General features: G+C 46.4%; 1 protein-coding gene across 3 annotated transcripts in view; it reads left to right on the top strand.

The window, feature by feature from the left end:
* The window catches only part of HDGFL2 (HDGF like 2), a 34,146-nt gene extending 6,560 nt beyond the window's left edge, over positions 1 to 27,586 (top strand). Inside the window, exons 5-16 of one of the 3 annotated variants that reach the window (XM_066574465.1) lie at positions 1,399 to 1,476; positions 2,839 to 2,907; positions 3,007 to 3,121; positions 3,206 to 3,275; positions 8,277 to 8,628; positions 9,562 to 9,647; positions 9,736 to 9,803; positions 9,880 to 9,950; positions 10,038 to 10,139; positions 11,595 to 11,760; positions 15,000 to 15,101; positions 27,085 to 27,586. In XM_066574465.1, the coding sequence (XP_066430562.1) occupies positions 1,399 to 1,476; positions 2,839 to 2,907; positions 3,007 to 3,121; positions 3,206 to 3,275; positions 8,277 to 8,628; positions 9,562 to 9,647; positions 9,736 to 9,803; positions 9,880 to 9,950; positions 10,038 to 10,139; positions 11,595 to 11,760; positions 15,000 to 15,101; positions 27,085 to 27,092 (1,287 nt within the window). In that variant the 3' untranslated portion in view covers positions 27,093 to 27,586. Of the gene's footprint in view, positions 1 to 1,398; positions 1,477 to 2,838; positions 2,908 to 3,006; positions 3,122 to 3,205; positions 3,276 to 8,276; positions 8,629 to 9,561; positions 9,648 to 9,735; positions 9,804 to 9,879; positions 9,951 to 10,037; positions 10,140 to 11,594; positions 11,761 to 14,999; positions 15,134 to 17,382; positions 18,168 to 27,084 lie in introns of those variants that run through there. The other 2 variants (XM_066574463.1, XM_066574464.1) reach the window with 2 other exon arrangements.
* Positions 27,587 to 27,900: the final 314 nt, after the last annotated feature.

The raw sequence follows: 27,900 nt of genomic DNA, 5'->3' as shown, positions 1-27,900 counted from the left end.
ACAGCGGTATTTAAAGTGCTAACAGTTCTGACAAGCGGCGCGGCTCGTCGGAACTGCTGCCGCCGGGTGCCCGCTGTAAGAAACAGCCTGCACCCGACGTTCAGGGGGCCCGTACAGCGTCCCACGATGAGATCGCGGGATGCTGTGTGGTTGCTAGGCAGCCGGGGACCTCCTGAAAGGCCCCAGGGCTGCCTATGCAGAGTGCCTATCAAGCGCACGGTTTGATAGGCGCTCTGCATAGACAGCCCTAGGGCCTTTCAGAAGGCCCCCGGCTGCCTAGCAACCGCGATCTGACCGGACAGGCTTCTATCAGGCTTGATAGAAGCATACCCAATCCCTGCACAGTATGATGTAATGCATAGCGTGACATCATACTGTGCAGGACAGATAGTTCGTATCTAGCGAAATTTGTGAATCGAATGTTCGCAAGTCGGGGACTATCTGTATTTCGTTTGGCAAAAACATGTATGATGATTTTTGTCTGACACGGGCGCCATATTCACCCCTCCAAAGTAGTTTTTAGAGGTTTTTTTGTCTGTGATTCCTTACGCTTACCTTATGGATAGAGCATTTCGTAGGGGGGCTGCACCTTCTCCATGCTCCCCTGCCACCGAGCTCCACGTCCCTCCTTCAGACTCTCCCACATCGGGGTTACTCCACTTTTTTCTATTTCTGTAATGCGTGAGTCGCGGTGATAAATCTTGTGCATTGTAAGACTACTAATAGTTTGCAGTGTCCAAGTAATAGACCGGATTAGTAAATCTGTCACCGCATTACTAGACCCATAACATTGTTATGCTTCCATTGACAGAGCTGCATCGTTGACCACGCCAGATATGTAACATTTGTACAGATGCAGTTATTACAATGTGGCGATACCCAGTATTTTGTGTCGTTAATTTGTTGTAGTCTTTTTTTCATTAAAATATGTGATTTTTAGATAAAAGTTAAATGTGTGCTTTTTTTTTTTTTTTAATAAACTTTATTCAGCTTTGTTGATTTAAAAAAAAAAACGTATTTACTTTTTTTGCTTGTTCCACGTGGTAACTTGAAATCAATGAGAACATTGCCTCCTAATACACTTTCAGGGCCTCCCTGCAATTGGGGACCGACGTACGGTCCTGGACACAGTGAGGAGCCAGAAGTGTAATCGGCAGCACTCCTGTTGATGATAGTGGAGGAGAGCAGGCTATTACACTTCTGGCGCTGACCAGCAATGACGACGTCCAACCTGCGTCACTGTCTACGGACTGAGTGATCGGTGGGGGTCCCCAAGCAGCGGACGCCTGTTGATCATCTATTGATGACCTATCCTCAGGATAGCGCATCAGTAATTAACGTCCCAGGATACACCTTACGTTGTTTTTTGCTTTAGTAACTCTTGTTTTGTTGTCACAGCCTCCCCCGCAGTCGTCCAGTGAAATGGATCCTGATAGTGTTTCTTCATCCGAAGCAGAAAATTCGGACAGTGACAAGGTGATCCTTTCATGGTGTGCTACACTAACAATACACTGCAGTATATACCATATCATCGTAGTAACATTGTGGCATTTATGTCAGTAATGTAAAAGCAGCAGATTGCAGGGTTTCATCAGTTCTTCCTGTAATCCTGTTAGTGAATGGAGTGAGGTCATGTGTAATGCGGTACAGCGGCTGCCTCAGGCCAAATGCCCACGGCTGGGTCGGATTCTGACTGCGAAATCTCACAGCGGAATCAGACCCTGTGCCCAGCCAGAGACCCCATACTTGCCTGTCTGGATCCAATGTGAGTGTCTCGGCTGGCGCGCATGCGCAGTGCAGGGCATGACACGCCGGCGATGACACAGATCCGCGGCGATTTAAGAATTGACATTTTGGTATAACCGTGGATCGGACGGCTTCCATTGACTGTGGTGGAAGCCGTCCGTGCTACTTCCCACACCAAATAGAGCATGTGATTTCCGCTCATGGGGAAGAATTGCTTAACATTGCATGCTATGGACGGACATGGCTGTAGAATTCGCAGCAGACGTCTGGCCGCGATTTCCGCAGAAATAATTTGTCCGTGGTCATTGGTCCTCATTGGGCGCCACAGACGTCTGTTCTTTATAGTTGCATGAAAAAGGGAACCCTTTGTTATTATATGGTTTTCTTCAGTGATTAGTAATGTAATGCGGTCTGATTCAGAGTCACAAAGTATAGAGCAACAAGCTAAACCAATAAGCAAACCGTTGTAGCATTCATGTGTGAGTAAATATCAGCAGTTACGGGAGGGAAAGAAGTCAATCTCGGTGTTTTGGCTTCCAAGGCTAACTGGCAAATGGTCTTTCAATTAGACCTCTTTCAGACGGGCGACAAAGTTGCACGATTTTCTCGCATTGTGACAATTCTACAAATCACGTGTATGTAGAGCCCGTGCTTTCCTATGGCTTCCTTCATATTTGTGATGTTTTGTAGCCTGCGACATTGTGAGTCAAAAACCTCGGTGGTCCGGCGATGTGCCTGCGACCTGCTAGGTTTTGTAGCCCATGTTACCCTATGGAGCCTTCCTACTCAATATCAGTGGGTGATGTCGGACTATCAGTCAGTCCACCATCGCCCATTGAGAGCCGTGGGGGACTGCCCACTTGACACTGTAACAGTGCCAGGAACTGGAACACCCCCCACTTTTAGTATGATGGTGGTGGGAAAAAGGGGATAGTCGGAGGGCCCTGCTGACTTGATCCCGTGACAGGTCCTCTACAAAGCTGGGGCTAGAGCCGCAAGCCTGAAGAACGCTGGGGAAAATGTAGTTTTGTTTTTTTTTCCATAATACCAAAGTTGCCATTTGTGTTTTCATAATTTTTTCTCGCTTCTTAGGATTTCACCCTTGAGAAAAATCTACCCCGTGCAAAGCTGAAGACCGCCAGCTCCAGACCAGAGCCCCAGGTCAGAGGTCACAGTTCTCACAGCATCACCCCTGTTATTAATCTGGTAATTGGCTTTACAAATGCGGTCTATGTGTGCTTCCTTCTGTTTGTCGTATAGATAAAATCTGATTCTGATGCGAAGTCGGACTCTGAAAGTGATGCGGGGAAACGCTCTTCATCATCCTCCTCCTCTGAGAAACCTGCTAAGAAGGCTCGCCGGGCGCCGAGGGCATGTTAGTAAACTCTACTGTAAGAGAAGCAGACCTTGCAGGCTGATCCAGGCTAAAGTGTAATTATCACTATCCGTTCCTTCACAGCAGGGAAAGGTGCAAAACCACAAACGTGGAAGTCTAAAGCCGTATCTTCTGGAAGTTCTAGCAGTGATAGGTAAGTACGTTTAACCCCTTCCGATCTCTGACTTAGTATTACAAGGTGATCACACAGGCGCTGCTGCCCCCCGATAACTGGCAGGAGAAGAGCTGTAATAACAGTCACACTACAACTGCCGGAGTCCGAGAAACCTCCCATCCCAGAGGTATCCCTCCGAGCCGAAGTGACTCTTATCTTACAACTGACTCTTGCAGTATAAAACACCATTAATGATCAGCTACCCTTTGCTGCTTTCACTGGTACACTGTCCCCTTTACCTGGTAGAGAGGTATCTATGTCTAATGCTCACAAAAGCGTTAAAGGGGTTACCAGGCTTTTACTATTGACCTATTCTCAGGATAGGTTATCAATAATTGATTGGTAGGGGTCCGCTGCTTGGGATCCCAGCTGATCCTCCTGCCCACTGTCAGTGGTCATGGCCGGAAGAGTAATAAATGGCTTCACTCTCATTGAAAACAATGGGGGTGATGCCTCTTTACACTTCTGACTCGGGCTGCAGTGAGGAGTTGGAGTTGCAATAGGAGACATTGTTCCCCCTGATTTCAATAGCATTGAAGACATCTGTCGCACTTCCGGCCCTGACCCCCCGATGACTACGTCTGGGCCCCTGGCGATCAGTGGTAAAAGCTGTGAATACACCTTTATTATGGAATGCAGCCTAAGACAACGTGATGTCACTGACTGCAGGGTTTGCTGTCCTCATTTCTGCAGCCCTTCACCAACCACTATAACAAACCCAAATCCTTTAATACTATAGCCTGTTGCTATCGCCAGTACTCTTCCAGCTGCTGCCCCATATGCCGCCCTTAATGTACCTACCATGCAGCCGATACCCCCAAATGCTACCCTTCAGATACAGTAGTCTCAGATGAACCACAAAATGAACTCTGTTCCCTCATCAGGCTTCAAAAGGAAGACCCCCAAAACCCCAGAATGCATTCAGACACCAGACCTCTCAAGACTCCATACAAAATAAATGATCTTGGTGCTTTTATCTTATAAACCAAAAATTGTAGGAGCCAAATACATTATTACTTGCTAAATATGAATATTTATAACGTCGTATTAAGAAATATTGTAAAAAAAGGTTTATTAGCTAAACTTTTATTGCTCAGCGGACCCAATCAGAACGCTGCCTTAAAGGGGTTTTCCAGACGACACCGGGTTTCAGTGCTAGGCTACACCGGGGGTCGGGGCAGAAGCCACCACTTCGACCCCTTGGCTAGTGGCCGCCACTCATAATTGCAGGCGCAGCTCTCTTTATAACCTGCTGCTGCTGCTTGCTATGCACCTTGCTCTGCTACCATTGCAGCTCTCCGGTGTCTCCTTTTTGATTCGGCTGCATGATGCGTGTTCCCCTTTTCATGCCATACATCCTCTTTGCCTCTGGGCAAAACGACTACACTGCCGCATCCTATCTGCCTCGTATGTGGAGAAGTTAGTCGAAATTGCTCAGCAGCTTAGCCAGGCAGGTAAATACATCTGTGAGGTCTCCTTAGACACAGCCAGACTCCCGTCTCGCTCTGTCTGTGGTTATTTGCCACATCTTGTGGCTTAAGTGTTGGTCAGCGGACGCCACGTCCAACAAGTTCTTAACTAGCTTTCCCTTCGTCGGCTCTCATCTCTTCAGCAGTTGTCTGGACTAAATCATTTGGAGGCAACGGGCGGAAAGAGTTCACATCTCTGAAAAATAGGTCAAGATGTCAGTACGCTTCTAAAAAGAAAAGGTCAAACTTTTCGTTCCTTTTGACGTTTCAATCCGTACCCATCTGAATCGAGATCAAAGAAAGGTGACCTCTTTAAAACTGCGCCCATCCTGGTGCCCTCAGACTCCCAATTTCCCCTCTGCCAAATCTACTTTTGCATGAAGGTCGGTCCCCACCCCATACCTCTTGGGTAGAGGAAGGCTCCTTCTCTTTTGAGATCTTTGGCTCGCACACGTGACTGATTCTTGGGTGTGTGATAGCAGCATATCCGGATGATACTATCTATTTTCTATCCATTCCTTCAAATAGTTTGTTCCACTCTTTGCCCCCTGCCTCCCCTTCAAAAGCTTCAGCCTTCTTTCTGGCATTTCAGTCCCTACTCAGCCAGGGTGTCGTCGTTCCTATGCCCTCAGATTAACTCTTCACGGGTTCTTATTTAAACCGTTTTGTGGTCCTTAAAAAGGATGTATTAGACCATCTGGTTCTCAACCTGAAATGTTTGAATCGCTATGCCCAAGTGTGACACTTTCACATGAGATCCCTTCGAGCCTTCATTGCAACCATAAAAGAGGACAAGTGTCTCATCAATAGACATCAAGGATGTATATCTGCACCTCTCGATTAGTCAGTCCTACCAACACTTTCTATGTTCCGCGGTCGATTCGAACCACTTCCAGTTTGTGGCTCTCCTCTTGGGGTTGGCAATGGCCCCTTGAGTATTCACAAAGGTCTTATCGGCTGTAGTAGCGATTCATTCTCGGGCGGATAAGGATGGTTGTGGCTATTCCCTGTATGGACGACATTCCCATCAAAGCTCCATCCAGAAAGGTTCTTCAGGTTGGCCCATCAATTGCATTGTACGCCTTTCGTTGCTTCAGTTGGACCATCAACCATCCCAAATCATCTCTGTTCCTGTCTTGGCAAATCGCTTTCCTCGGCCTGTCCTTTAACGTCATCTGAAGGATAAACTCAAAACCCTCCAACAACACATTTACCTTCTGTGGTCTTGCATGCCTATGTCAATCCGCTAGGGCATACGTGTGCTGCGATTCATGGTCTTTCCTTCCCACATTGGAACCGATCAAATGAATCTTTGGATCGCCCCCTCATCTTGTCTCTCCCCAGTCCATCAGTCTTTGTAAAAGTGGCTGACATCCCTCAACTTGACCCTAGGGAGATCTTTTTTTCCCCACGATGCACAGTAATAATTGTAGACACAAGCCTTCTGGGTTGGGCGTGATCTTCAGCAACCTGAAGTCGATGGTGCAACTTAGGAGTCTTTATGAATTGATGTGCTCCAACTCTGAGCCGTGCGGCTTTCTCTAGCTCATCAAGTCCCAGATACTCCTGAGACGGACGGTTTGGATTCGGGTTTACAACACAATGGAGGTCTTGTACATAAACCACCAAGGTGGCACCAGAAGCGCAGTAGCAGTAGAGGAGGTCTCTGAGATCCTGTGCTGGGCAGAAGCACATGTCACAGCCATTCACATTTCCAGAGTAGACAATTGGATTGTGGACTTCCTCAGCAGAGAGCGGATAGATCCCGGAGAGTGGTCCCTAAACCACAAAATCTTCAAAGAACTCTACACCAAGTGGGGTGTACTAGACATTGACCTGTCGGTATCTAGGTTTAACTAACATTTACCGCTCTTCATGTCGTGGACGCACAATCCTCAAGTCTTGGTAATTGAGAGCTCTGGCAATGTCGTGGAACCAGTTCTCCTTTCTGTATGCCTTACCACTGATCCCATCTCTGCTCAGGAAGGCCAAGTTGAAGGGTTTTCCATTAATCTGCATTGCCACGGATTGGCCACATCTAACGTGGTACGTTAACCTCTTCTGACTGGCACACCATGACCCTTACCATTCACCTGAATTTAGCTGTGCTGTTCCGTCTGCAGTCCTGACTGCCTGCGGGTTTCATTGAGCCAATTATTCATACTAAGATCAGAGCTCGAAAGCTTGATGAGAAAAAACTTTTTTCAGCATCTGCTCCAAGTTTTGGAGGTCCTACTTCGGCTGGTACAAAGACATGGCTTCTAAGTCAGGTGTTTTCTTCTTGGCCCGCATTTTCTTCTTTCTCAAGGACTGTTTAGATATGGTCCTTGGGTCTCAGCCCATTGAAAGGTCAGGTCTCTGTCCTCTCTCTATCCTTTTCCAATGCCTGCAAGCTTCCAAGACCATGGTGCACACCAAGGGGTGGCACATGCAGTCCCTCCTTACTGTCCACTCATTTGATCCCATACATGAAATCTTCCTACGTTTTTGTCCTGAAAGGTTGCCTTCCTGGTGGCTGTCACTTCGATCCGACATGTTTCAGAACGGACTGCCTTGTCGTGCAGATTTCCATTTCTAGTGCTACACCAGGACAAGGTGGTGCTATGCCCAGTTCCATCGCTCTTACCAAGGTGGTCTTGTCTTTCCATCTCAATGAGGATAGTTTCTCTGTCATTCTGCCCAACTCCATCCCACCCTCAAATGTTTTCCCCACAATCTTGATGGGGTTCGATCCTTGCGGATTTACTCCTTGTGTCATTCCGACTTGCTGTTTGTCATTCCTGATGGTCCTCGGCGCGGCCTGGCAGGTTTCAAGTCCACAATTGCTGGATCAGATTGATTGGGGAGGCTTACCACCCCAAAGGCAGGACTCCATCCTCTCGGGTTACGGCTCCCTCCTCACAAGCAGCAGGTGCCTCATGTTCTGCAAGGCAGTGGTTTTCGCTGCATACCTTCACAAACCTTTACAGGGTGCACACCTTTGCATCTTCTGCCGCTGCTCTCGGGTGCAGGATTCTGCAGGCGGATGTACCCTGAACACATTGGAGGAACTTCTTGCCCAACCCTGGGGACTGCTTTGGAAAGCCTATGAAGCCTAAACCCAGCATTTTAGACCAGATGACCAACAGATCATCTTGGGGTTGTATCCATTTCACCTGAATATTGAAACCACAATGCAGTCTGGGAATAAAACTGCTTTACAGGAACTGTAATTATCGTCCTGCAGCCTTTATCCTTCCAACTAGTACAATCAAGGCCTTGTCTTTAACGTGTTCGCCATAAGATGCACCTCATATGGTAACATCTACATTATGCCCCTGGAGCATAAAAACACTTTCTCCGCATGGCAAAGTCCATGGATTCCGTAAACTTTAGGTGGTGCAATAGGAGGAAAGCTTTCAGTGCCGTAAGGACCTAATTGTTACAAATATCTTTCCTCTCATTATATATATATATCTCGCTACATCTGTGCATTCTTAATCTTGTACCCATGTCTGTTTTATCCTTTTAGCGACAGCTCGCCAAATCGGATCAGCGACTGGAAAAAAAAAGATGAGGAAAGACAGAAGGCGCTGGAAGAGCGTCGGCGGAAGGAGCAGGAAGATCAGTTGCGTCGGTTAAGAGAAGAAGAAAGAGAAGAGGAGGCCAGAAAAAAGCTGGAAAAGACTGAAAAAGGGAAAGCAGACAGTAACCTCCACAGCAGCAGCAGCAGTGACGACGAGCTGCTCCCTAAACCTGGGAAGAGGCCGCATTCCCATCTAGAGTCTGAGAAAGAAAAGCCAAAGAAGAAATCAAGCGTCTCGTCTGGAAATGCTAAGAAAGAGAGGCGACGAAAGATGTCCGATTCTGACAGTGACAAAAAGGTCATGATTTTGAATAATTGTGAATTTTAGGTGTGGGGAAACATTCCTAGTATGTGCTGTCTAGATGTATCTGGGGTGGAAGGGGGTCCTGGGGGTCTTTGACTAGATCCAGAGAGTGTATGGAGACTTGTTTTCAGGCAGTGCTCCATGGGAAGAAGTATGCAAATTAGCTCATGTTAGTCAAAGTGGAGACGACTTGAAAAGTGTAAAACCATCTCTATATGGGAGTCTTCTGAGTTTTTACTCCTCATCAGTACAGAGCAAGATGCTGTCCGGCAAGATAAAGGGTCTTAAATGCCGCTCGAGGAGGGTACTGGCTTTTATTGGAGAGGGCATTTCACCAGCCAACCAGCAGTGAGCAAAAACCTGGAAACAGTTGTTTTCTGATGGGCCACTCTAAAGCCCCATTTACACGCAAAGATGATCACTCAAAATTTGTTCAAAAGATAGGATGATTGACAGTTTGAGCAATCATTTTGCATAAATAACTAATGGTCACTAATGCCCATTATTAGCTTCATTTGCATGTAAATGAGGCTCCCTTTGCTGTATGCAGATAATAGCGGGTGGTCTGTTATCTGCATACAGCTCCATTGTTCTCCTGTGGGACAGCAGCTAAAAACAATGTTATCAGTGCTCCCTTGGAGAATCACAGCGTTCGGTCCCCGCTATCGGCTGGCCGTCCGAACAAGGGTTTTTATGCTGAACTAAAAATCATTGTTTGGCTGAAAAATGAACGATGGTAGCATTTACACGCAACGATTATCGCTCTAAAAGACATCGTTTAAATGAATTTTGAGCGATATTCATTGCGTGTAAATGGGCCTTTACTTTTGGAGGAGTCTGTGGTTTGGTTGATGAGCTAATTTAGATATTTAAATATGTAGCCTTCCAGTGCTTGTCATTTATAGTCATGTGCTTTTCTACTAAAAGGTCAAGATAACAAAAAAGCCCAAAGCATCAGCTGCTGGGAGAAAGCCTAATCAGAGGGAAAGACGTGGAGAGCGGCCAGTGGGCAGGTTAGAGGAACATCTGAAGAGAAACCTGCTGTAAATTGTGATATGTAATTGTGTGACTGGCTTTCTCACCCCCAACAAATCTTTTTAGACCCTCGAAGAGAGAAAAAGCTGCAAAGAAACCTGAAGTTATAAGTGATCGAAAAATCGTGAAGAAAGGTGAGGCCTTATTCAGTTCTGCATTAAGCGGTGTGTAATGCCGGCCCGATATAACACCGGACTTTGTGATCCGCAGAGCCCAGTGTGGAAGAGGAACTCCAGAAGCTACACAGCGAGATCAAGTTTGCCCTGAAGGTCGACAGTCCTGTGAGTTACAAGAAGCTCTTGTTAATCTTCTATAAAACGATTGCCTAAGATTTGTAACCATTTCCTGCCTTCTTTTTTACTGCATAGGATGTACAGAAGTGTTTAGATGCTCTTGAGAAGCTTGGAAGTCTCCAAGTAACATCTTGCATACTACAGAAGAACACTGACCTGGTGGCTACACTTAAAAAGGTGAGACCCTGTGGTAGTGTCACTAATAGATGCAGGCGGTCTATTCAGGGGCCGTATCCCAATGCCAGAGCGGCTATAGAGATTGTGTCTCTAATGGCCCATTTACATGTAACGGTTGTCGCTCAGAAGTCGTTCACATGAATGAAAGTGCGCGATAATCATTGCGTCTAAACGCGCGCCATTGTGCACTTTTTGTTTCTCTTTTAGTTTGTTGCTCAGTTTCAGCCTGTATATGCCGGCTTGCTCGCCTCTCGTTACATCTAAACGCTCCCCGCTCCGTGGATACGTAGGAACGGGAACCACTGAGCGATAAGTTAATGATTCCCAGCGATAATCTGCTGTCTAAATATTCTGCACGAGCGCCAAAACTAGTAGTGACGTCACTCACTTGTTTCAATGAAAATGGTCCCGTGTAAAGAGGCATGAGCCTCCCAGACAGTAAGAAACAGCCCATTGATTTACACTGGAATGAGGGACCCTGCATGGGAATGTAACCCTTCTTGTTCTGGTCTCCAGCCGATTGCTGGGGTCTCAGCATTGAGACATTCTGTAATCCGCTTATTGCTGTGGGACTTTTTATATAAACAAAAGGATTGCTGAACTCGGACAGCCCCCTCAGCTCATTCGTATCCATTCTTGTGACTCCATTAATCCTTTTATGACCGAGGTGTTCTGGGGTCTTGAAAGTTGCATTATAAAATACATGTTCATTATGTTTGTTTCACACTCAGTCGACAGCAAATTAAAAACAAAAAAGGCTGTATCTGCCAGTTCTATATAATGGCAAGTACATTTGGACATATACTTACAGTGGAGGGTCCTGAAGTGGTTAATGGCTTCACGCTCCAGGATGTACAGTTACGTCCTGGGTGTGCCGGGTTTGTATGGAGTGGGATCAGGAGCCAATCTTGTTCCATGCAATACAGTTGCCAGCTTCACAGCTGACGGCATCCCTTTAACCCCTTAGTGACCAGCCTATTGTGGTTTTACATCCTGCAGCTGCAGGACATGTATGAAGGGAGATTGCGGGGCGATCTCCCTCCATTCATCGCAGCTGCCAGCTGTTTCTTACAGCCGCCACCCAATGGCTACAGCTCCGATAAGCTGCGCGGCTGTTAGCCCTTTAATGCCGCTGTTAATTCTCACAGCGGCATTTAAATCCCCAGATTGATTCCAAGGGTCCCGTACGGCCACCTGCGATGATCGCAGGGAGCCATGTGGGTGTCATGGCAGCCGGGGCCCTTTCTGAAGGCCCCAAGGCTGTCATAGCAAAATGCCTATTAAGCCATGCCCACAAAAAACAACCCGCAGATGGCGACGTGGGTGGATAAATAAAAGTTATATTTTTTTGAAAGTGGGGAGAAAGTCAAAAATGGTTGGGGGAAAAAAAAAAAAAGGTCCGCGTACTTAAAGGGTTAAAGCACCTGTTGTGTCTCACAGACGTTATTTTTATAGATCCGGCGATACAAAGCTAATCGAGCTGTGATGGATAAAGCATCCGAGGTTTACACCAGGATCAAAGCTGGCATTCTCGGCTCAAAAATGCCGAGCCAGCAGAAAATAAATGAAGGAGACAACAGCGCTGAAAAGTTATCAGAACCCACCAAGGAAAAGGATGAAGGTAAAGAAATACTTGTGTCTGTCAAGATAACTGCACGTTTGTATTGTAGTGACCAGAGAAGGTGAAAGGGCCTTCTGCAATGTGGCTGTAGACCTGAAGTCGTCATTAGGCTGATATTCAGCGGACTGTCCGCAGCGGGCGTTCTGCAGCAGCTCAGCCGGCCTCCAAACCTGAACCATTTGGTACGGATTTTGAAGCCGGTTTTCTTGCGTATTTTTGTGCGGAATTCTTACCGAAGAACTGAGTACTTTTTTTGCCGTTTTAGTTACTTAGTTTAGTTTTGCTTTCTGCCTGTAAAGCATCTGCACACTTTACAAATATGTCTCATGTCTATTTATACACATGAAACTGACATTGGTTACAAGGCCGTCCGGCGAGAGGGGAAAGGGCCAAACCTATTCTAGTGTACTAATTCAAACTCTCCTGCCACGCTGGCCCGCCGGGTGCGACGATGAAATCAGTCAGGCTCCGTCATATTTGTATAGGAAGGCAGTGTGCGTGTTTATAAAACAAAGTAAAGGCACCTCCCTACTGCTGACTGAAAACCGGAGATCCCTGATCTCATTGGTCAATATAAGACTGTTGCAGAAATAAGTGCACCTTCCTGGAAAGTTACAATTTAAAGGGTTTTTCCATGAGATCTGTGGGGGGAAAAAAGTGCCCGCCAATCAGCCAATCACCAGCAACAAGATTATGCCGTCCCTTTTCGAGGAGATGACTGCTCCACTTTAGCGTATGTTCACAGAAGCCATATTGGCATGTGGAATATTTGCAATGTATTACAGTACATGCCAAGTGGATGAGATTACAAGCCATCCCATCCATGCCCTAGGGAAAAAATCCGCTGTATAAATTGACAGGATGCGAATTTAAAAAACGCACCGCAGGTCAGTTTGTTGTGGATTGGTCAGATTTTGGGGCAGATTCTACCAATTGAGTTCAGTGGAGAAGTCAGACTCTAAAACAGATCCAAATTGTTGCCAAGATTGCTGTGGATTACCTGCGGATCCCCCCGTAAAATTCATATGTAGGGACATTGTAGAATAACGTCACATAGACACAAGCCCGCTGCAGCTGTCACATGGGACCAGAAGAGACCAGTAGATGAGGAGGGGGGGGCTATACCCTTCTCCCACCCACCCATTTTTTTTCTACCTTCCTTCCCCTTCCCCATCTTTAGACCAATCCGCAATGGAAATTCAGTGGTTCTGATTCACAGCAGAAACTTCAGGTGGATTTTCCCAAACAAATTTGCACAGTGTGAACTTACTCTTACTGGGGTATTCGAATGTGGGACCTTTATGGCACATCCACAGGAAAGTCTAGTCGATGCTGATTCCACCTGGTTGGGGGTCACAGAAACAACTGAGTGGGCTGCGTTCTGGAGTTTCTGTAACTCCCATAAGAGTTGCCAGTGTGGTGCAGTGAGCCGTTTCTGCAGCTCCCAAGTTAGGCTAACAGAGTTGTTCGCTCTTCTTGCTGTTTCCGTACCTCGCTTTGACCTTTATGGTAAGTAACGCAGTATACTACCCAATCACAAGTCTCTGGCTTAAAAAAAGTTCAATAACGTTTAAGGATAAAAAAATCTGTTAAATAAAATACATTTCTCGTCCGTATCGCCGGGGACACAGTAAGAACTTGGGTATAACTGCTGCCACTAGGAGGCAACCATAAGCACAAAAAAGTCCCTACTACCAGCTATACCCCTTCTTCTGGCAGTGGGCTGTGTCCGTACTTCTGTTGTTTTTCCTTTTTTCCTGTAGATGGGCATCAGGATGAGCGAACTTCCCTGATTGTTCCTCAGTTGGGAGAGCATACAGTGCTGCATCAGACACACTGCTACTCTTTACTCCAAGAAGACTAGGCGGAACAGAGCAGACCTAACCCCTCTGCTTCCCGCCAGCCATGGGCTTCTCGCAAAAAGCAAGCCCCAACAGAACTTCATTGCTAAGAAATAAAAAAATGTTCTGGTTCAAGTGGGGTTTTTTTTTAACCCGTTAAGGACTGAGTGTTGTAAATCTACAGTGCTTGGGTATATTTCCTGGGTACATAACGTTTAATGAGCTCTGTGTACCAAGAAGTGGAAGTGTTTCTTCCTCTACGCAACCCAGCGATCACGTGACCGCCGGGTGCCCCATGATCAGCTTTGCCAGTGAGTATTGTTGCTACAGGGGGATGTTTCCCTGTAACTGGGGCTCCTATGGATGCCCCAGCTACAGGGGAAAAGTGTGTAATTAAAAAAAAAACCTGTGTGTATGACCCCCAGAGGTGTTATATGATGTCATGGGGGACATAGATGGTTACAAAAAATAGGTACAAAACTTACAGAAGAAAATAAAAAATAGACCTAAAAAAGAAAATGACCCAAAGCTGATGCCAACCAAAACCGTCACTGTATGCGCCCTATAATCCAAAACCATACATATATATCAAAATGAGGAACCCGTTCCCATACTTTATTTTAGCGTAAATATACTAATAAAAAAACCTAAGTTTTAAAAAAAAAAACACACAAAACACTGAGGGGTTATATTACTCCACCTGAAGACATGATCGAACAGAGTGAATTAAATTCACGGAACAACCCTTTTAATGATCACAGAAGACATACAAACAGTAGTATACAAGCATTTAACCCTTTCCAATCCACTGTCTGACCTCTGAGGACATTATGATTTAAGGCTGTACAGCTCTGATGTTGGAAGACGTCCGTCGGGGTTCTCTTACAGTATATTGCCAGCCTCTCTGCTGTCGGTGCCTATCCAACGTGTCACCTCATGCAGTACTGGCTTTAGCCAGCAGATAGCGCTGTTGTATAACAGCAGAAAAAGAGTAAGCGCTCTAGGAAAACCAGGATACAAATTGGATTGGAAAGGGTTAAAGGTGCTGTTACGGGACGTGTCGGGGAGCTGGCTGATGTATTTTTTTTATACTGGCGTGCTCCAGCGGTGTCCCCTCTGAAGTCAGCATGAAGATCTGACTCTATTCAGGGTCCCGTGTTTGCTCTCTCCTATGGGTCTGTATCGGGGACATCGCTGGAAACCACCTGGCTCCCCGTCATGTCCCCTAACTATGCCATAACTTAGTTTACGGTGCTGTGGGGGACGTGACAGGTTCCCTCTAATAAACTGTAGAATCGGTCCACACGCCCCGACATCCAAGTAGAACTTCCTGTATAATATCTTACATGTTCCACCGGTTACATTTCTAATTGTGCCGTTTTGTTCTTTACCTTTCAGATTTGCCATTAAATGGAGACACTGTGTCTCTTGAGAGCGAAGAGAAGAAGGATGAAGACGAGACCCCCGCGCCGGCCCAGAATGTCCCTGAGGATGAATGCAGTCAGTATGCTTTCTAGCAATAGATTATGTTTTACGGCATCCGAGTCCATCAAAAAGCTTCTTATGTCTTCACCTTCATAGTTGTAACCTGGTCACGTTCCTCGCCCTGCGGTTCACAGCCGCCTCCACAGTTTGTATTAAAATTCTGTCAAAATCCCCAAAACATGGAGGAAGCACCATTCCAGTAGCATATGAAGTGAAAGTAGGGAATAAGAGTGGGTGAGAACATGTTTACACACGTGGCAACGATACTTGGGTGGGGTTTGTAACCCGCTGTAACGCCCCTTGGGGTTTGTTCACATGGTGAAATCTGCAGCAGATCTTTCCACAAGGACACAAGGATTCTGCCTCTAAACAGCAGCTAAGCCCCTCTGCAGCCGCAGACCGCGGGTAGACTGGGCCCTTGTCGGTGAACAAAACCCACTTGCGTAATTTGAAACACAGATCCGCATTAAGAAGTGATGTCACAACCATTATTTCTTCTGCGACACGGTTTAAAATCCATGACGGAGGACAGCCACCTGGATTTCTCATTCAAATGAATGGAACGCACGTCGTGAGCGGATTTTGACATGCATTCTGCGCCAGAATACACCATGTGAACATACCCTAAGGGCGGGAGAGAAATCTATTAGTGTCTGCCCCACAAAATAAACTTATACCCCCTGTCATTTCAATGGGACTGCCAGAAGTACTGGGTACCAGCTCGCTAGCAGTCCCATTGAATCGAATGGTAGTACACACAACCACCGCTGCATTCTCGGACACTCGGACTCCCACTTTTGTGATTGGTTGGGGTTGTAGCAGTCAGACCCCCATATCATGTGGATGCCGGATACGTTCATTTTGCAGGACAGCCCCTTTAATGGGAGCCTGTCACTCAGTCCATGCTTCCCTCTCTGAGAGCCGCACTCGGTAGTCACTGGCACACAGATTCATCTGCTCTGTATTATGTTGTCACTTTGCCAAACCCGATTTAACTGTTGCACTGCTGATGTCTTCCCTTCATCCTTCAGACATGCAACCATCACAACTTTTTCTCTGTCCAGTTACCGTTCCATCTCAAGTCTCCAATTAGCCTTCAAACTACTGTTACAGTCCACCTTGGACCGTCCTCCCACCTCTCATCCAACCCGCTATTCAATAACTGCAATCTGGCTTGCAACCCCACCACTCCACTGTAATGGCTCTAAGTAAGGGCTCATTCACATGAGCATATTTGAATTGCATATCATTCGCAGTTCATCGTGGCGAATCAAATACACCAATTTTCGCTGCGCCATTCACACTTGCGGGTTTTTTTCCATTGCAAATCATAGACCCCTAAAATGGAGCGCAGTGTGTTCTATTTCACCGCGTATTACTCGCTATAGAGCCCTGTTGTTCTCTATGGGTGCATATAAGCGACAGAGCAGGAAATTAAAAAAAAAAATTAAATGAAACCAGGAAAACTATGCTTGACAGCGTGGATGAGATATGCTATCATGCACAGCCCCAAGTCGCTGCCACACGTGGCGATACACAGTGGTAAGGCGCTGCATTATACACGCTCGTGCGAGTGAGCCCTCGGGTCACCAACTATCTACTAACCACAAAAGCCTCAAAACATTACTCCATGCTCCTCCTGGACCTGTCCTCGGACTCTAGTCAACCACTCCCTCCTTGTATGACATCTCCCTTGGCATCACAGACTTCGCCCTCTCCTGGATCTCCTCGCTGACCTAGCATTTAGTGTCTCCTGCTTGCAATCCACATCCTCACTTCACCCTCTCCTCTGGTGCCCCCAAGACTCTGTCCTAGGGCCTCTTCTCTATCTACACCTTTGGCCTAGGACAGCTCATAGAATGCCATGGCTTCCAGCACCACTAATATGCTGACATTCAAATCTACCTCTTTAGCCCAGATGTTACCGCTCTTCTATCTAGAATCCCACTATCAGCTATATCTTCCTCTTCCTGCTTTCTAGAACTCTACATGGACAAAACTGAACTCCTGATCTATTCCTCATCTCACCCAACACCACTACCAGACCTATCGGTCACAATTAATGACTTTACAGTCATGGCCAAAAGTTTTGACACTAGCACAACTTTTTGTTTTCACAAAGTTTGCTGCTTTAGTTTGTATACTGGCAATTTGCTCTAATTCTACATTGTTCTAAAGGAGCGATCAGTTGAATTGTTCTTAGCCATGAAACCTCTCTACTAAATTAAAGCCCTGCCACACAATGACCTGCTAACATCGTTTCATTGTATGTTTTATTCGTTGTATGGGTCATTAGGGACGGAATCACTCCAACCCCAGTGCTGAGCTCGCTCAGGGATGGCCGTAGGCTGGTGTCGATGCAACTGCACAAAAAGGGGAGGCAAAAGCTTTTGAAGGCTGCCTGGTGTCAAGAAGCAAAGAAGCCCCTTCTCTCCAAGGAAAACATCAAGGACTGACTGACATTCTGCAGGAAGTACAGGGATTGGACTGCAGAGGACTGAAGGAAAAGTTACTTTTAATGGTGAAGCCCTCTTCAGACTATTTGTGACATCTGGAAGAATGATTGTCAATGAAGAAAAAGTGAGCGCTACCATCAGGCCAGTGTCACGCCAACAGTAAAGCGTCTCGAGACCGTTCATGTGTGGGGTTACTTGTCATCCAAGGGATTGGGCTCACAGCTGAAGAACATGGCCATGAATAGGATCTAAATATCCTCCAGGAGCAACTTCTCCCAACCATCCAGGAGCAATCTGGTGATGAACAATGCTTTGTCCAGCATGATGGAGCACCATGTCACAAGGCAAAAGTGAGAACTAAGTGGCTCCTGAAACTCCACAGATCTTGAGAAATTGTGGTCAATCCTCAAGAAGTGGACAAACAAAAACACAGAAATTGTGATAAACTCCAAACACTGATTAGGCAAGAATGGGTTGCCATCAGTCAGAATCTGTCCCAGAAGGCTGATATCCAGCATATCGGGGAAATTTACAGAAGTCTAGAAAAAGTAAGGGTCGACATTGTAGATATTTGAGTCTTTGTCTAAACTTGATGTATTTGTCAATAAAAGTTGAAAAACTTATGAAATGCCTATAATTGCACTTCGGTAACCATAGAAACATCTGACTGAAAGATCAAAAAACACTGAAAAAGCAAACTTTGTGAAAACCAAAATTGGTGTCAATCTCCCAATCTTTTGGCCATGACTGTATACTTTCACCAATCCCCCAAGTCTGCCCCCTCCCATACAGCACATCCGCCTGGTGTGTCCAGCACTGTGGTTACATATCGGCATACTTACCTCTTTCACCAGCACTGAACCCATTAGGTGTATGTTCTGAGACGGGAATAAAAGGAATATAACCGGTGTCTAAAAGACAAACAAGAAATTTAGGACAGCGTTCGAAGAATGTGGGTGTGTTTCAGTTGTGAAGATACAAAAGATTAGGACTCGCCTGGTACAGACTGCCCATCGTAAGACAGGCCGCCACTAGCTGGTTCTAGTTCGCCTTTAATGTTATGACGCTCGTCTGCTCTGTCACCTGATCCCTGTAGTAGCCCATGTGGACTGGTAGAGCATCAAGGGGAAAGCCCAGGGCATGGGGGTACCTCGGTCACAAGCACAGGAAGCAATAACTTACAAAAGAACCCAGCGCTCCGGGTGTATGAGTGGGCAGAAATAGAGGATGCACTTGGATAAGGAGTTCGCGGGCGCCAGCCAGCCTCCTTGATTATCCAGGTTCACCTATAAAAGTACAATACTCTTCCGGTTTCTTGGAGGAGCAGGAACACCGCCGGTATTGTAGAGAAATGCTACATGTTGTGGAGGGCTTATAAACGGGCTCGCCTCCTTTCTGAAGCATTGAACACAGTGAAATAGAGACCTGTTTTGCGTTTGTAATGATACTTGTAGCTGAACGACCGGACGAACACATGCAAGCGCGAGCATGGCCAGGAGAACATGGCTGCCAACAGGGTTCATGCTCGCGTGATCCGGAAGATCTTTTCTTTTGCGGCAGATGTTTAGGCAGCATTTGCAGTTCTGTATACCGCACCTAAAAGGCGCCATGAATATGTCCACCCACATGGATTTGGTCGAAGTTTGAGTTTGGATCTTCCATTTGTGGGGGTGGGAATGTGCGAATGTGTGTTTGAGGGTTCTTCATATTGCCTAAACTTCTGCCACAACGGAAAAGAAATCTTCATACAAAATGATAATAAAACGTCCACTAAGAGATTTTCTGAACGGAGTCCAATTATATTGTTTGAAGTATGTTGGCCATTGGCTAAATGCCCTGAGAACCCAAGTTAAACACTCAAACATCACAAATTGCCTTTTAAACCACCGTGTCTCATGGCGCCTTTTTAAATCCTCATAATAGGGATGCCTTACGGAGAATGTGAAATTACGCACCAAAGATGTTTTGGATCTTCCGGTTGTCACCCAGGGGATTGAGCTTGTATAAGGAATTGTAAACTACTGTTAGCTTCCTTCCAAACTGAGGATCTCTAAAAGGGAGTGTTAAAGGGGTTGTCCCGCGAAAGCAAGTGGGTCTATACACTTCTGTATGGCCATATTAATGCACTTTGTAATGTACATTGTGCATTAATTATGAGCCATACAGAAGTTATTCACTTACCTGTTCCGTTGCTGGCGTCCCCGTCTCCATGGTGCCGTCTAATCGCCCGATTAGACGCGCTTGCGCAGTCCGGTCTTCTCCCTGGTGAATTGGGCCGCTCGTGCCGGAGAGCTGGTCCTCGTAGCTCCGCCCCGTCACGTGTGCCGATTCCAGCCAATCAGGAGGCTGGAATCGGCAATGGACCGCACAGAGCCCACGGTGCACCATGGGAGAAGACCCGCGGTGCATCGTGGGTGAAGATCCCGGCCGCCATCTTCGCAAGGTAAGTAAGAAGTCGCCGCAGCGCAGGGATTCGGGTAAGTACTAAACGGTTGGGTTTTTTTTTAACACATGCATTGGGTTTGTCTCGCGCCTAACGGGGGGGGGGCCTATTGAATAAAAAAAAAACACGTTTCGGCGCGGGACAACCCCTTTAAGCATTTTCACATTTTACGACAAAAAGTTAAGTGGCATGAAATATGAAGAAAGAAGGTGGAACGCACACAACGGCCTTCATTAGAGATAAGAGAACATAATGGGCTCAAACTAGGCAGAACACCGCTGACGTGTCGCTCACTTCTCGCTCAGCGCTTCGCATTCTATGAGCGTTTACATGCAGCAATTGGTGAGAAAACCAGCCATGATTTTTATGCTTGTTGAAATTGAGCAACAAATGAAAATTAAACCACTAGTTGTGTCTAAGTGAGAAGCCGATGTTTACTGTTAACCCGCGTTTATTTGAACAAATTTGTCGCAATTATCGCCCCTTGTAAATGGCCTTAACTCTCTCTGGCCCAGTGGCAGGCCGGGCACATCCGATTCCCAGAGAGGGGAACAGATACCATCGATGAGAGGACATAAGTCCTGGCAGGTGGAATCTCCTGCATAGGGTGGGAGAGAAACGTTTGCCTGACCAGGAGTTCCTCTTTTAGGTGTGTATGTGGTAAATATTACCCTTGTGGGACCACCGCTGGGTTACCTTGTTGGATCATTTTGCAGAGTGGCTTTGTTGGTTTTCGGGCATTTGAATGCCCCAGAACTCCAGCGATTTGGCCTGTCTTTAGGCTTGGACAACACACAGGTGAGACCATCTTTATGTATTAATAGCTTAATGGGGAAACCCCATATTTAAGGGATTTTAGCGTGGTGAAGGGCCTTCTTGCTTTACATGATCGCAGGTGAGAGATCCGTAAACAAGTGGATATTTGCTTGGCAGAGATGGTTTTGTATGCGGCAAACATTGAGGCTTCCTTGATGTGGATACAATGTATTGTGGCTGACACCTCTCGTGGTGTATTTCTGAAGGCACTTGGTAGTCTGTGAGCTCCATCTTGCAGGCATCAAGCTAATCAGTTTTAGCTTAGTGTTTGTAGGCTCTCTATGAACACAGCACCATTCGCCACTGCATGCAAGTACTAGGGCTGGCGGTCTTCTCCTTCACGGAGATCCCATTTGGCCAATTTCACATTCTGTCTCTCCACTCGGCTATTCAGTCTCTATGCAACATTTTATGCACTCTGTCAACCAAGAAATTTGCCTTTTCACGGCAGCTTCAACGCTCCCTTCTCTGGTGGCTGAACTCTCCTTAGGACCATCTGGGATGCTCCTTTCTGACTCTTCACTGGCAGGTACTCAACATGGATCTCAACCTCTATAGGCTGAGGGGTACGTGGTCTGCTCTTCTATAAATATGTTTGGCCTTTGGCCCATTCTCGTTAGATCAGTTCAGAGGTTCAGGAACAGGGAGCCTCCCTTCCATGTCACGGCGCATTTTGCCAGGGCAGTGGGTGCCTCTTTGGTACGCAACAGTGCTTCTGCTCTTCACGTATGTAAAGCTGCCACGGCCTCCTTGCACAACTTTTCGAAGTTCTATCGGATGCACACTCTTGCATTTGTCCATTTTGCTCTCAGTTAAAGGGGTTGTCCCGAGGCAGCAAGTGGGTCTATACACTTCTGTATGGCCATAATAATGCACTTTGTAATGTACATCGGGCATTAATTATGAGCCATACAGAAGTTATAAAAAGTTTTATACTTACCTGCTCCGTTGCTGGCGTCCTCGTCTCCATGGTGCCGACTAATTTTCGCCCTCCGATGGCCAAATTAGCCGCGCTTGCGCAGTCCGGGTCTTCTCCTCTTCTCTATGGGGCTCCGTGTAGCTCCGCCCCGTCACGTGCCGATTCCAGCCAATCAGGAGGCTGGAATCGGCAATGGACCGCACAGAAGCCCTGCGGTCCATGAAGACAGAGGATCCCGGCGGCCATCTTCAGCAGGTGAGTATGAAGACGCCGGACCGCCGGGATTCAGGTAAGCGCTGTGCGGGTGGTTTTTTTAACCCCTGCATCGGGGTTGTCTCGCGCCGAACGGGGGGGGGGTTTAAAAAAAAAAAAAAACCCGTTTCGGCGCGGGACATCTCCTTTAAGAAGTTCCACAGATGGCAGTAAACTGACCGCATGCGTATTGCTATACTATTCCCCACCACCAGGGGACTGCTGTAGAACATCCCATGGTCTTCAGCTGTGTCACCCAATGATACGGATGAGAAATCAAGATTTTTGTACTTGCCATAAAACCTCTTTCTCGTCTTTGTTCATTTGGAGACACGGCCGCCTCCCAATTCATTTTTAAGACTTTTATGGTGTTCTTTCACTTTCTGGAGCTTTTGCTCTGGAGTTGACGCTCTTCTCCTCTGGTTGCGGTTTTAACCATTTTTACATCTTTTAATGTTTACAGTTGCTGTTTTTCTATCCTACTTTGCTCCTCTTACTGCTTGAATGCAAACCGATTAGGAGGGGTGCAGCTGTAGGAGGGGCTAAGGCTTTTCTTTCTTAGTGGCAGCCGCCTAGTGGCAGTAGCCATACCCACAGTCTTCAGCTATGTCCCCCAATGAAAGAGACGAGAGAAATTTTACAGTAAGTACAAAAATCTTGTTTTCTGGAGTGATTCAAAGCTGTGTATAACGATTATTGTTTGCAGTTCAAAAGCTACAACACAAATGAATCAAGACTTATATATTAAAACTGGTGCTGGTTCAGTAGAAAAGCAAGAACACAATGGCCATCCGGTGTGCGTGCGTAACAGAGCATGCACACGAACCTGCTATTGCATGTTATTCACCACTTCCGGATCATGTGCGTATGAACACGGTCGGCAGCCATGCTCTTCTGGCCACATGCACTTTGGCGGGCGGGTGTTCGTATGGTCGTTGGCACGGACAACCTTGCGCACTTCTGGTCGTTCACCTAGAAGCATCATTACTCATTGACAACATCTCTATATCACTATGTTCCATGCTTGAAAAAGGAGGCAAATCTGTTTATACGCCCTCCAAAACGTTGCCTTGTCTGTGGTTCCTGTACTGGTTGTCCTGGATCTAGGGAATACAGTAACGGCCGTGTTCCTGCTCCTCCAAGAATCCTGAATAAGAGTCTCCACATTATAAGTCAGCCTGATAATCGAGGAGAGGCTTCAGAAGAGTCTGTTCATGGGGAATTCAAGTAATAACTAAAACCCGCATCAGGAGAGCTGATAAGTAATCCTCAACTTTCCATTTCTTAAAATGATCCAAGAAGACGTTTTCTTGGCATATACGGTGTCTTCTTTGATCTACCAGGTTTTCGCGGTCTTGGACTAGATCTGAAGGCTGAACACCTCATTTCTTGTGCCCCCAGTTAGCATCTTCCTTCTCTGATGCAATGAAATACCCGCACCCTCCTCTCCAGGGATCTCTTACAGATCTTCTCCATTAACTGCCCACATTTCTTATGGACCAACAAGACAGATTTGGTTCTTTGGTCATTCGGCATATTTGCCTGGTATGGAAGTTGTAATATTGTGAAAATGAACATACTCCCCTGCGTCTTAATTCTTAGGTCCTGCCTGAGATCTTAGTGATCACCTACTTATGTGGGTGAGGAAACTGGCACGCACTAGTCCTTATACCACATAAGGGAATAGTGGGCCTGCCAGATATAACTATACTACTGCTTTCCCATGACTTGTAGACTGATGTCTTCACTCAGTTCCCAAATATTGAATCGTATTTGGACAGTTTTCCTTTAATTTCCCCTATTCGAACTTGCAGGGAGCTTCTTTAAAGGCGCTCTGATGTCCTGTGAGTGACGCCCCCATAATCGCTTCCTCACTATTTCTTGGGTAATTGTACATTTCTTCTGGAACATCAGGTTTTCAGCCGGTGGAAGATGACGATGGCTTCCCCGGCCTTCCTGCTGCTTTGGATCCGGTCAGTCTGGGTTTCCAGAGAGCCTGAAGCTGCAACATTTTCTGCTTTTCCTACCTTCTCCTGCTTTTTCTTCGAGGCTCAACAATGGTTGAATTGCTCCGCTCTGACCCCGGCCCCATTACATGGCTCCTCTCCCAAATTTGATACTGTTTATTTTTTTGTCTCCTCCTGCTTAGACGCGTTCAAACTCCCGCATTGGGCATCTGACTTGGGGTTCACGGTCACCTAAAAAATGTGATCGATTGTTCTTGTTTACCCAGCAGTCCTTCCACTTCAGTCAGTAGGGGGAAGCAGACTTTATTTAGCTCTCATGGTGGTGCAGAGGGTACTGGTGTATCTTGATGCCACCGGAAGCTAGAGGTTTGACAGGAGGAATGTCCCTCTCACACCCCTAGCTCCCGATTGGCGGAAGAGCACAAGGTCCTTGAAGTTGGCTGTGTGTCATGTCTGAGTCTCGCTTGCTGGGTGTTCCCCTCAGCATTGCTGTATCCACTGTTAGCCGCCTCAGTGTGACATTAGGCTGCCGCTATTTTCTGGCAGCTTCGGGGATGCACGTTCGCTGTGTGTTAGCCGCCTGTGCTTATCCCCACCTGCCAGTATTTAAAGGACCCGAGTATCAGTGGGATACTTTGTGCAGCAGTATAGGCCTCCGCTGCTTGCCTGCCCCCCCTTCCCCGCCCTGTGTACGGCGGCCGTGATCTTACAGTTACATGGGGGTGCCAGAGGTGCGGGGCCGGCTTCTGGTGTGCCGAACGGAAAGCCTGTTCACGCCGCGGCCTCCCTGCTGCACAGCACGCTCTGCCCTGATACAGCAAGTGGAATGCCGGGTTCTGAAGCCCTGCCAGCAAGAAATACAGTTTGCAGCAGGGCTGCGTGCCTGCAGCGGTCGCCACTGTATGCTTTCCTGATACATCGCCAGGACCTGCAGCCCAGCCAACTTTGCACCCTGTCACGTACAGGGGGCTTCACCACCCCCCTTGTCAGTCTTGACTCCACCAGCATTTGCTGGTGGCGTCAAGACACAACAGTACCGCTGCAGGGACCCCTCTTGCATTATGGCCTACATACTGATGACATTAAGGGCTCCTTTACACGGCTGTAAGCAATTTTTTTGGTCTTATAAATACGCTGCGTATTTGCAGACTGAAAAGTGCCTATTCCCTGCGTATCTGGATCTGCCTTTTTTTTTTTTTACGCGCGTAAGAAGAACGCAAGAAATCCCAATGACTTTTTTTTTGTATAAAGACACAGGTAATATCCAGGTTTCCTGCATATTTACGCAAGCCAATTGATTTCAATGGGCTATTTTGGTAATCTACACCAAGATAAAACGTACTGCATTTTTGTGGGGGGGGGGTTTATGCTACTGAAATATGCATGAAAAATACGCAGCTGTGAATGAACCCATTAAAATCGATGAGCTCTGTTCACTGTGTATTATGGGAGCAAGTTTACATTTGTCCGAATAAGCCCTAAAAGTCTTCTAGGGTTTTTAGGGAGGAGGCCTAGTGCATGCAATCTATAAATATGAATAGTGCTCCAAACAATGGAATATTACAGGAGGAGTTTAGAATTGGGTTTACTTTGAGCTGACCTGGATTATAGAGGAGTCCCGTGATGCAGCGGACTCCTCTGCGAAGTAAGTGAAAAAAAAATGTTCTCCTGTCCATGGTTTGTCTGTTGTTCCCTACACCTCTAGCCCACCAGGAGCGCAATAATTGTTTACTTTTAACTTTGCCTCTTAGTTTCTGGACTCTACTCTCCCTTGTTCCGCGGCGCTCTTCCTACTCTATTTAGGGACATTCAGTGCAATCATTTCATTTCCTCAGCATATTATCAGTTCAGCCCATACATGTATCCTAGAGCTGTGGAGTCCCCATCACTATTTCTGGTTGATCAGGGAGATCCTGGTCCTGAATGTCAGTGCTAGTGTGCTTTCCTTTCCCTCTGTCACTTCTCTATATCATGTTTGTTTTAAAAGGGTTTTGTCAAAAAAAATAAATCAATTCTTACCTATTCTTCCCCAGGTAGCCTTCTTCTAGCATCTTCTCCTCGCTGATCCTCTTCTGTCCCCCGGGGTCACCTCACCGCAAGCCATCTGGATCCTCTTCCTGTTATGATGCGTCCATTCTCTGCATTCTGCTTCCTGCAGGTCAGTGTACCTGGTCACTAGTGACGTAACGTTCACTGCCTAGGAAGGAATGCTGAGCTATTACTGAGACTGTCTCGCCAAGAGAGTTCATATACTATTGTAGAGAGACAGCGTGCATGCACAGTCTCTGTAATAGCTAGGCACTCCCTGCTAGGCTGCTAACTAGTGACTTAGCGTACATTGCCCTGCAGGGAGACTGACCCGGGGGGAGGGGTGGGGGGTGCAAGAGACAGGAGAAGATCAGCAAGGAGAAAATGTGGAAGACTGCCGGGGAGGAATAGGTAAGTATAGAATTTTTTGTCTTCTAATGACAAACCCCCTTTAAGTTGATGGTGTTGAAGGGTCCAAGTGAGGCAAAAAACAAAAAGAGAAAAAGATAATTGCGCTACCAAGAGTTGGTGTAAAGAGTGGAGAACTTGTCATTTACATTCTGTTAAGTAGAACACAGCTTAAAAACAAGACCAGTCCAGCAGGGTAATGGCATAGAACTGTAATCCAAAGGGTGCGGGTGACAAATGGTGCAACGCGTTTCAGAACTTACAAGCGCCTTATCAAGCATGACCTATAACAGGAAAGGACGACATTTGGCAAAGAAAAAAACTTACCACGGGGTGTCACCGGTGTGTGTTGGGCATTTAGATACATTTATGAAGGATTTCAAAAAAGGTTTCCATTTCCCTGTACAAACAGGGCGTCCCATCCGGCAGGGTCCGGGCATGCATCCTTCCATGGTGATCCGGTTCTCCCCACCCACTTGTCGCATCTTGCCATCGTTTCTGGGTTCATGGGAAAGTAAACCAAGACTCTTCCTCCTCCAGCCGCGGCCTCGTGGGCCTCATTAGACCTCTGAATAAGGCGCCTTTTAACTTGGCATTACAATGTTCTCTGTAAATGTTGGTAATGTGCAGAACATCATCTGAAGTGTCGGTAACGAGCGTGTTGTTGCTCCCAGGTGTAATTAACGTGTGATTTGTGGCTTTCTTTCAGATGTCTGAGGATTAAGGCATTGCGTTACACCCCAGTCCCCCGGATGAGGAGTGAAGACTATGAATTCCCCGTGTTGATGTTGTACACTACCCTTACTGCAGATATTGTATGGAGCTTGTATCTGGAGTTTTTGGTTTTGCTTAGATATTTTTTGCTTAGATATTTTTGCCACTGAGCTTCTATAAATCGATCTGAACATAAATGGTTTTATAAATAATGTACTGTATATGAGTATTTTTTAGGTGTTAATGTAAACTATTTTGTTGGCTATAAATATGCCCGATCAGATGACATTTCTATATATTCCTACATACATTTCGGATGTATGGCGGTCACCTGTCTGTAAACATACTCCTGTCTGTCTGGAGTTTTGTCAATATGAATTTTATAAAGGCAAGCATTTCTAAACATTAAACCGCTGTTATGGGTTACACCATTTTTCACCTTCCCTTTAAAGGGTGTTCCGGTGTTGTATGTATAAATAAAGCTAAATTGTTTATAAAAAAAAGTCACAATTTTTTTTTTAATATATCTTTTTTGTTTCCAATTCCTGACCATCGCTTACCTGTCCGCTTTTCCTAGTTACGGCCCAAGGGCCTCATAATGAAGAAGGAACTAGAACCAATACTGGAAAAGCCCTTTAAAAGAGAACCTTAGTGGAAGTCAGATTTTGCTGATTTCTGCCATATGATGTTGAAAATTGTTGGCCACTTTTTGAATGAACTTTGTTCTGAGACCAGCTGAACACTTGGCAGCACACCTCCAGCTGTTGGTGGCCAGGTACTCCTTCCGCTGACGGCTTTTCCTCCTGAGTCT

The sequence above is a fragment of the Eleutherodactylus coqui genome, chromosome 7 (assembly GCF_035609145.1).
Source record: "Eleutherodactylus coqui strain aEleCoq1 chromosome 7, aEleCoq1.hap1, whole genome shotgun sequence".
Taxonomy (NCBI): domain Eukaryota; kingdom Metazoa; phylum Chordata; class Amphibia; order Anura; family Eleutherodactylidae; genus Eleutherodactylus; species Eleutherodactylus coqui.
This window is presented reverse-complemented; position numbering and strand designations above follow the sequence as displayed.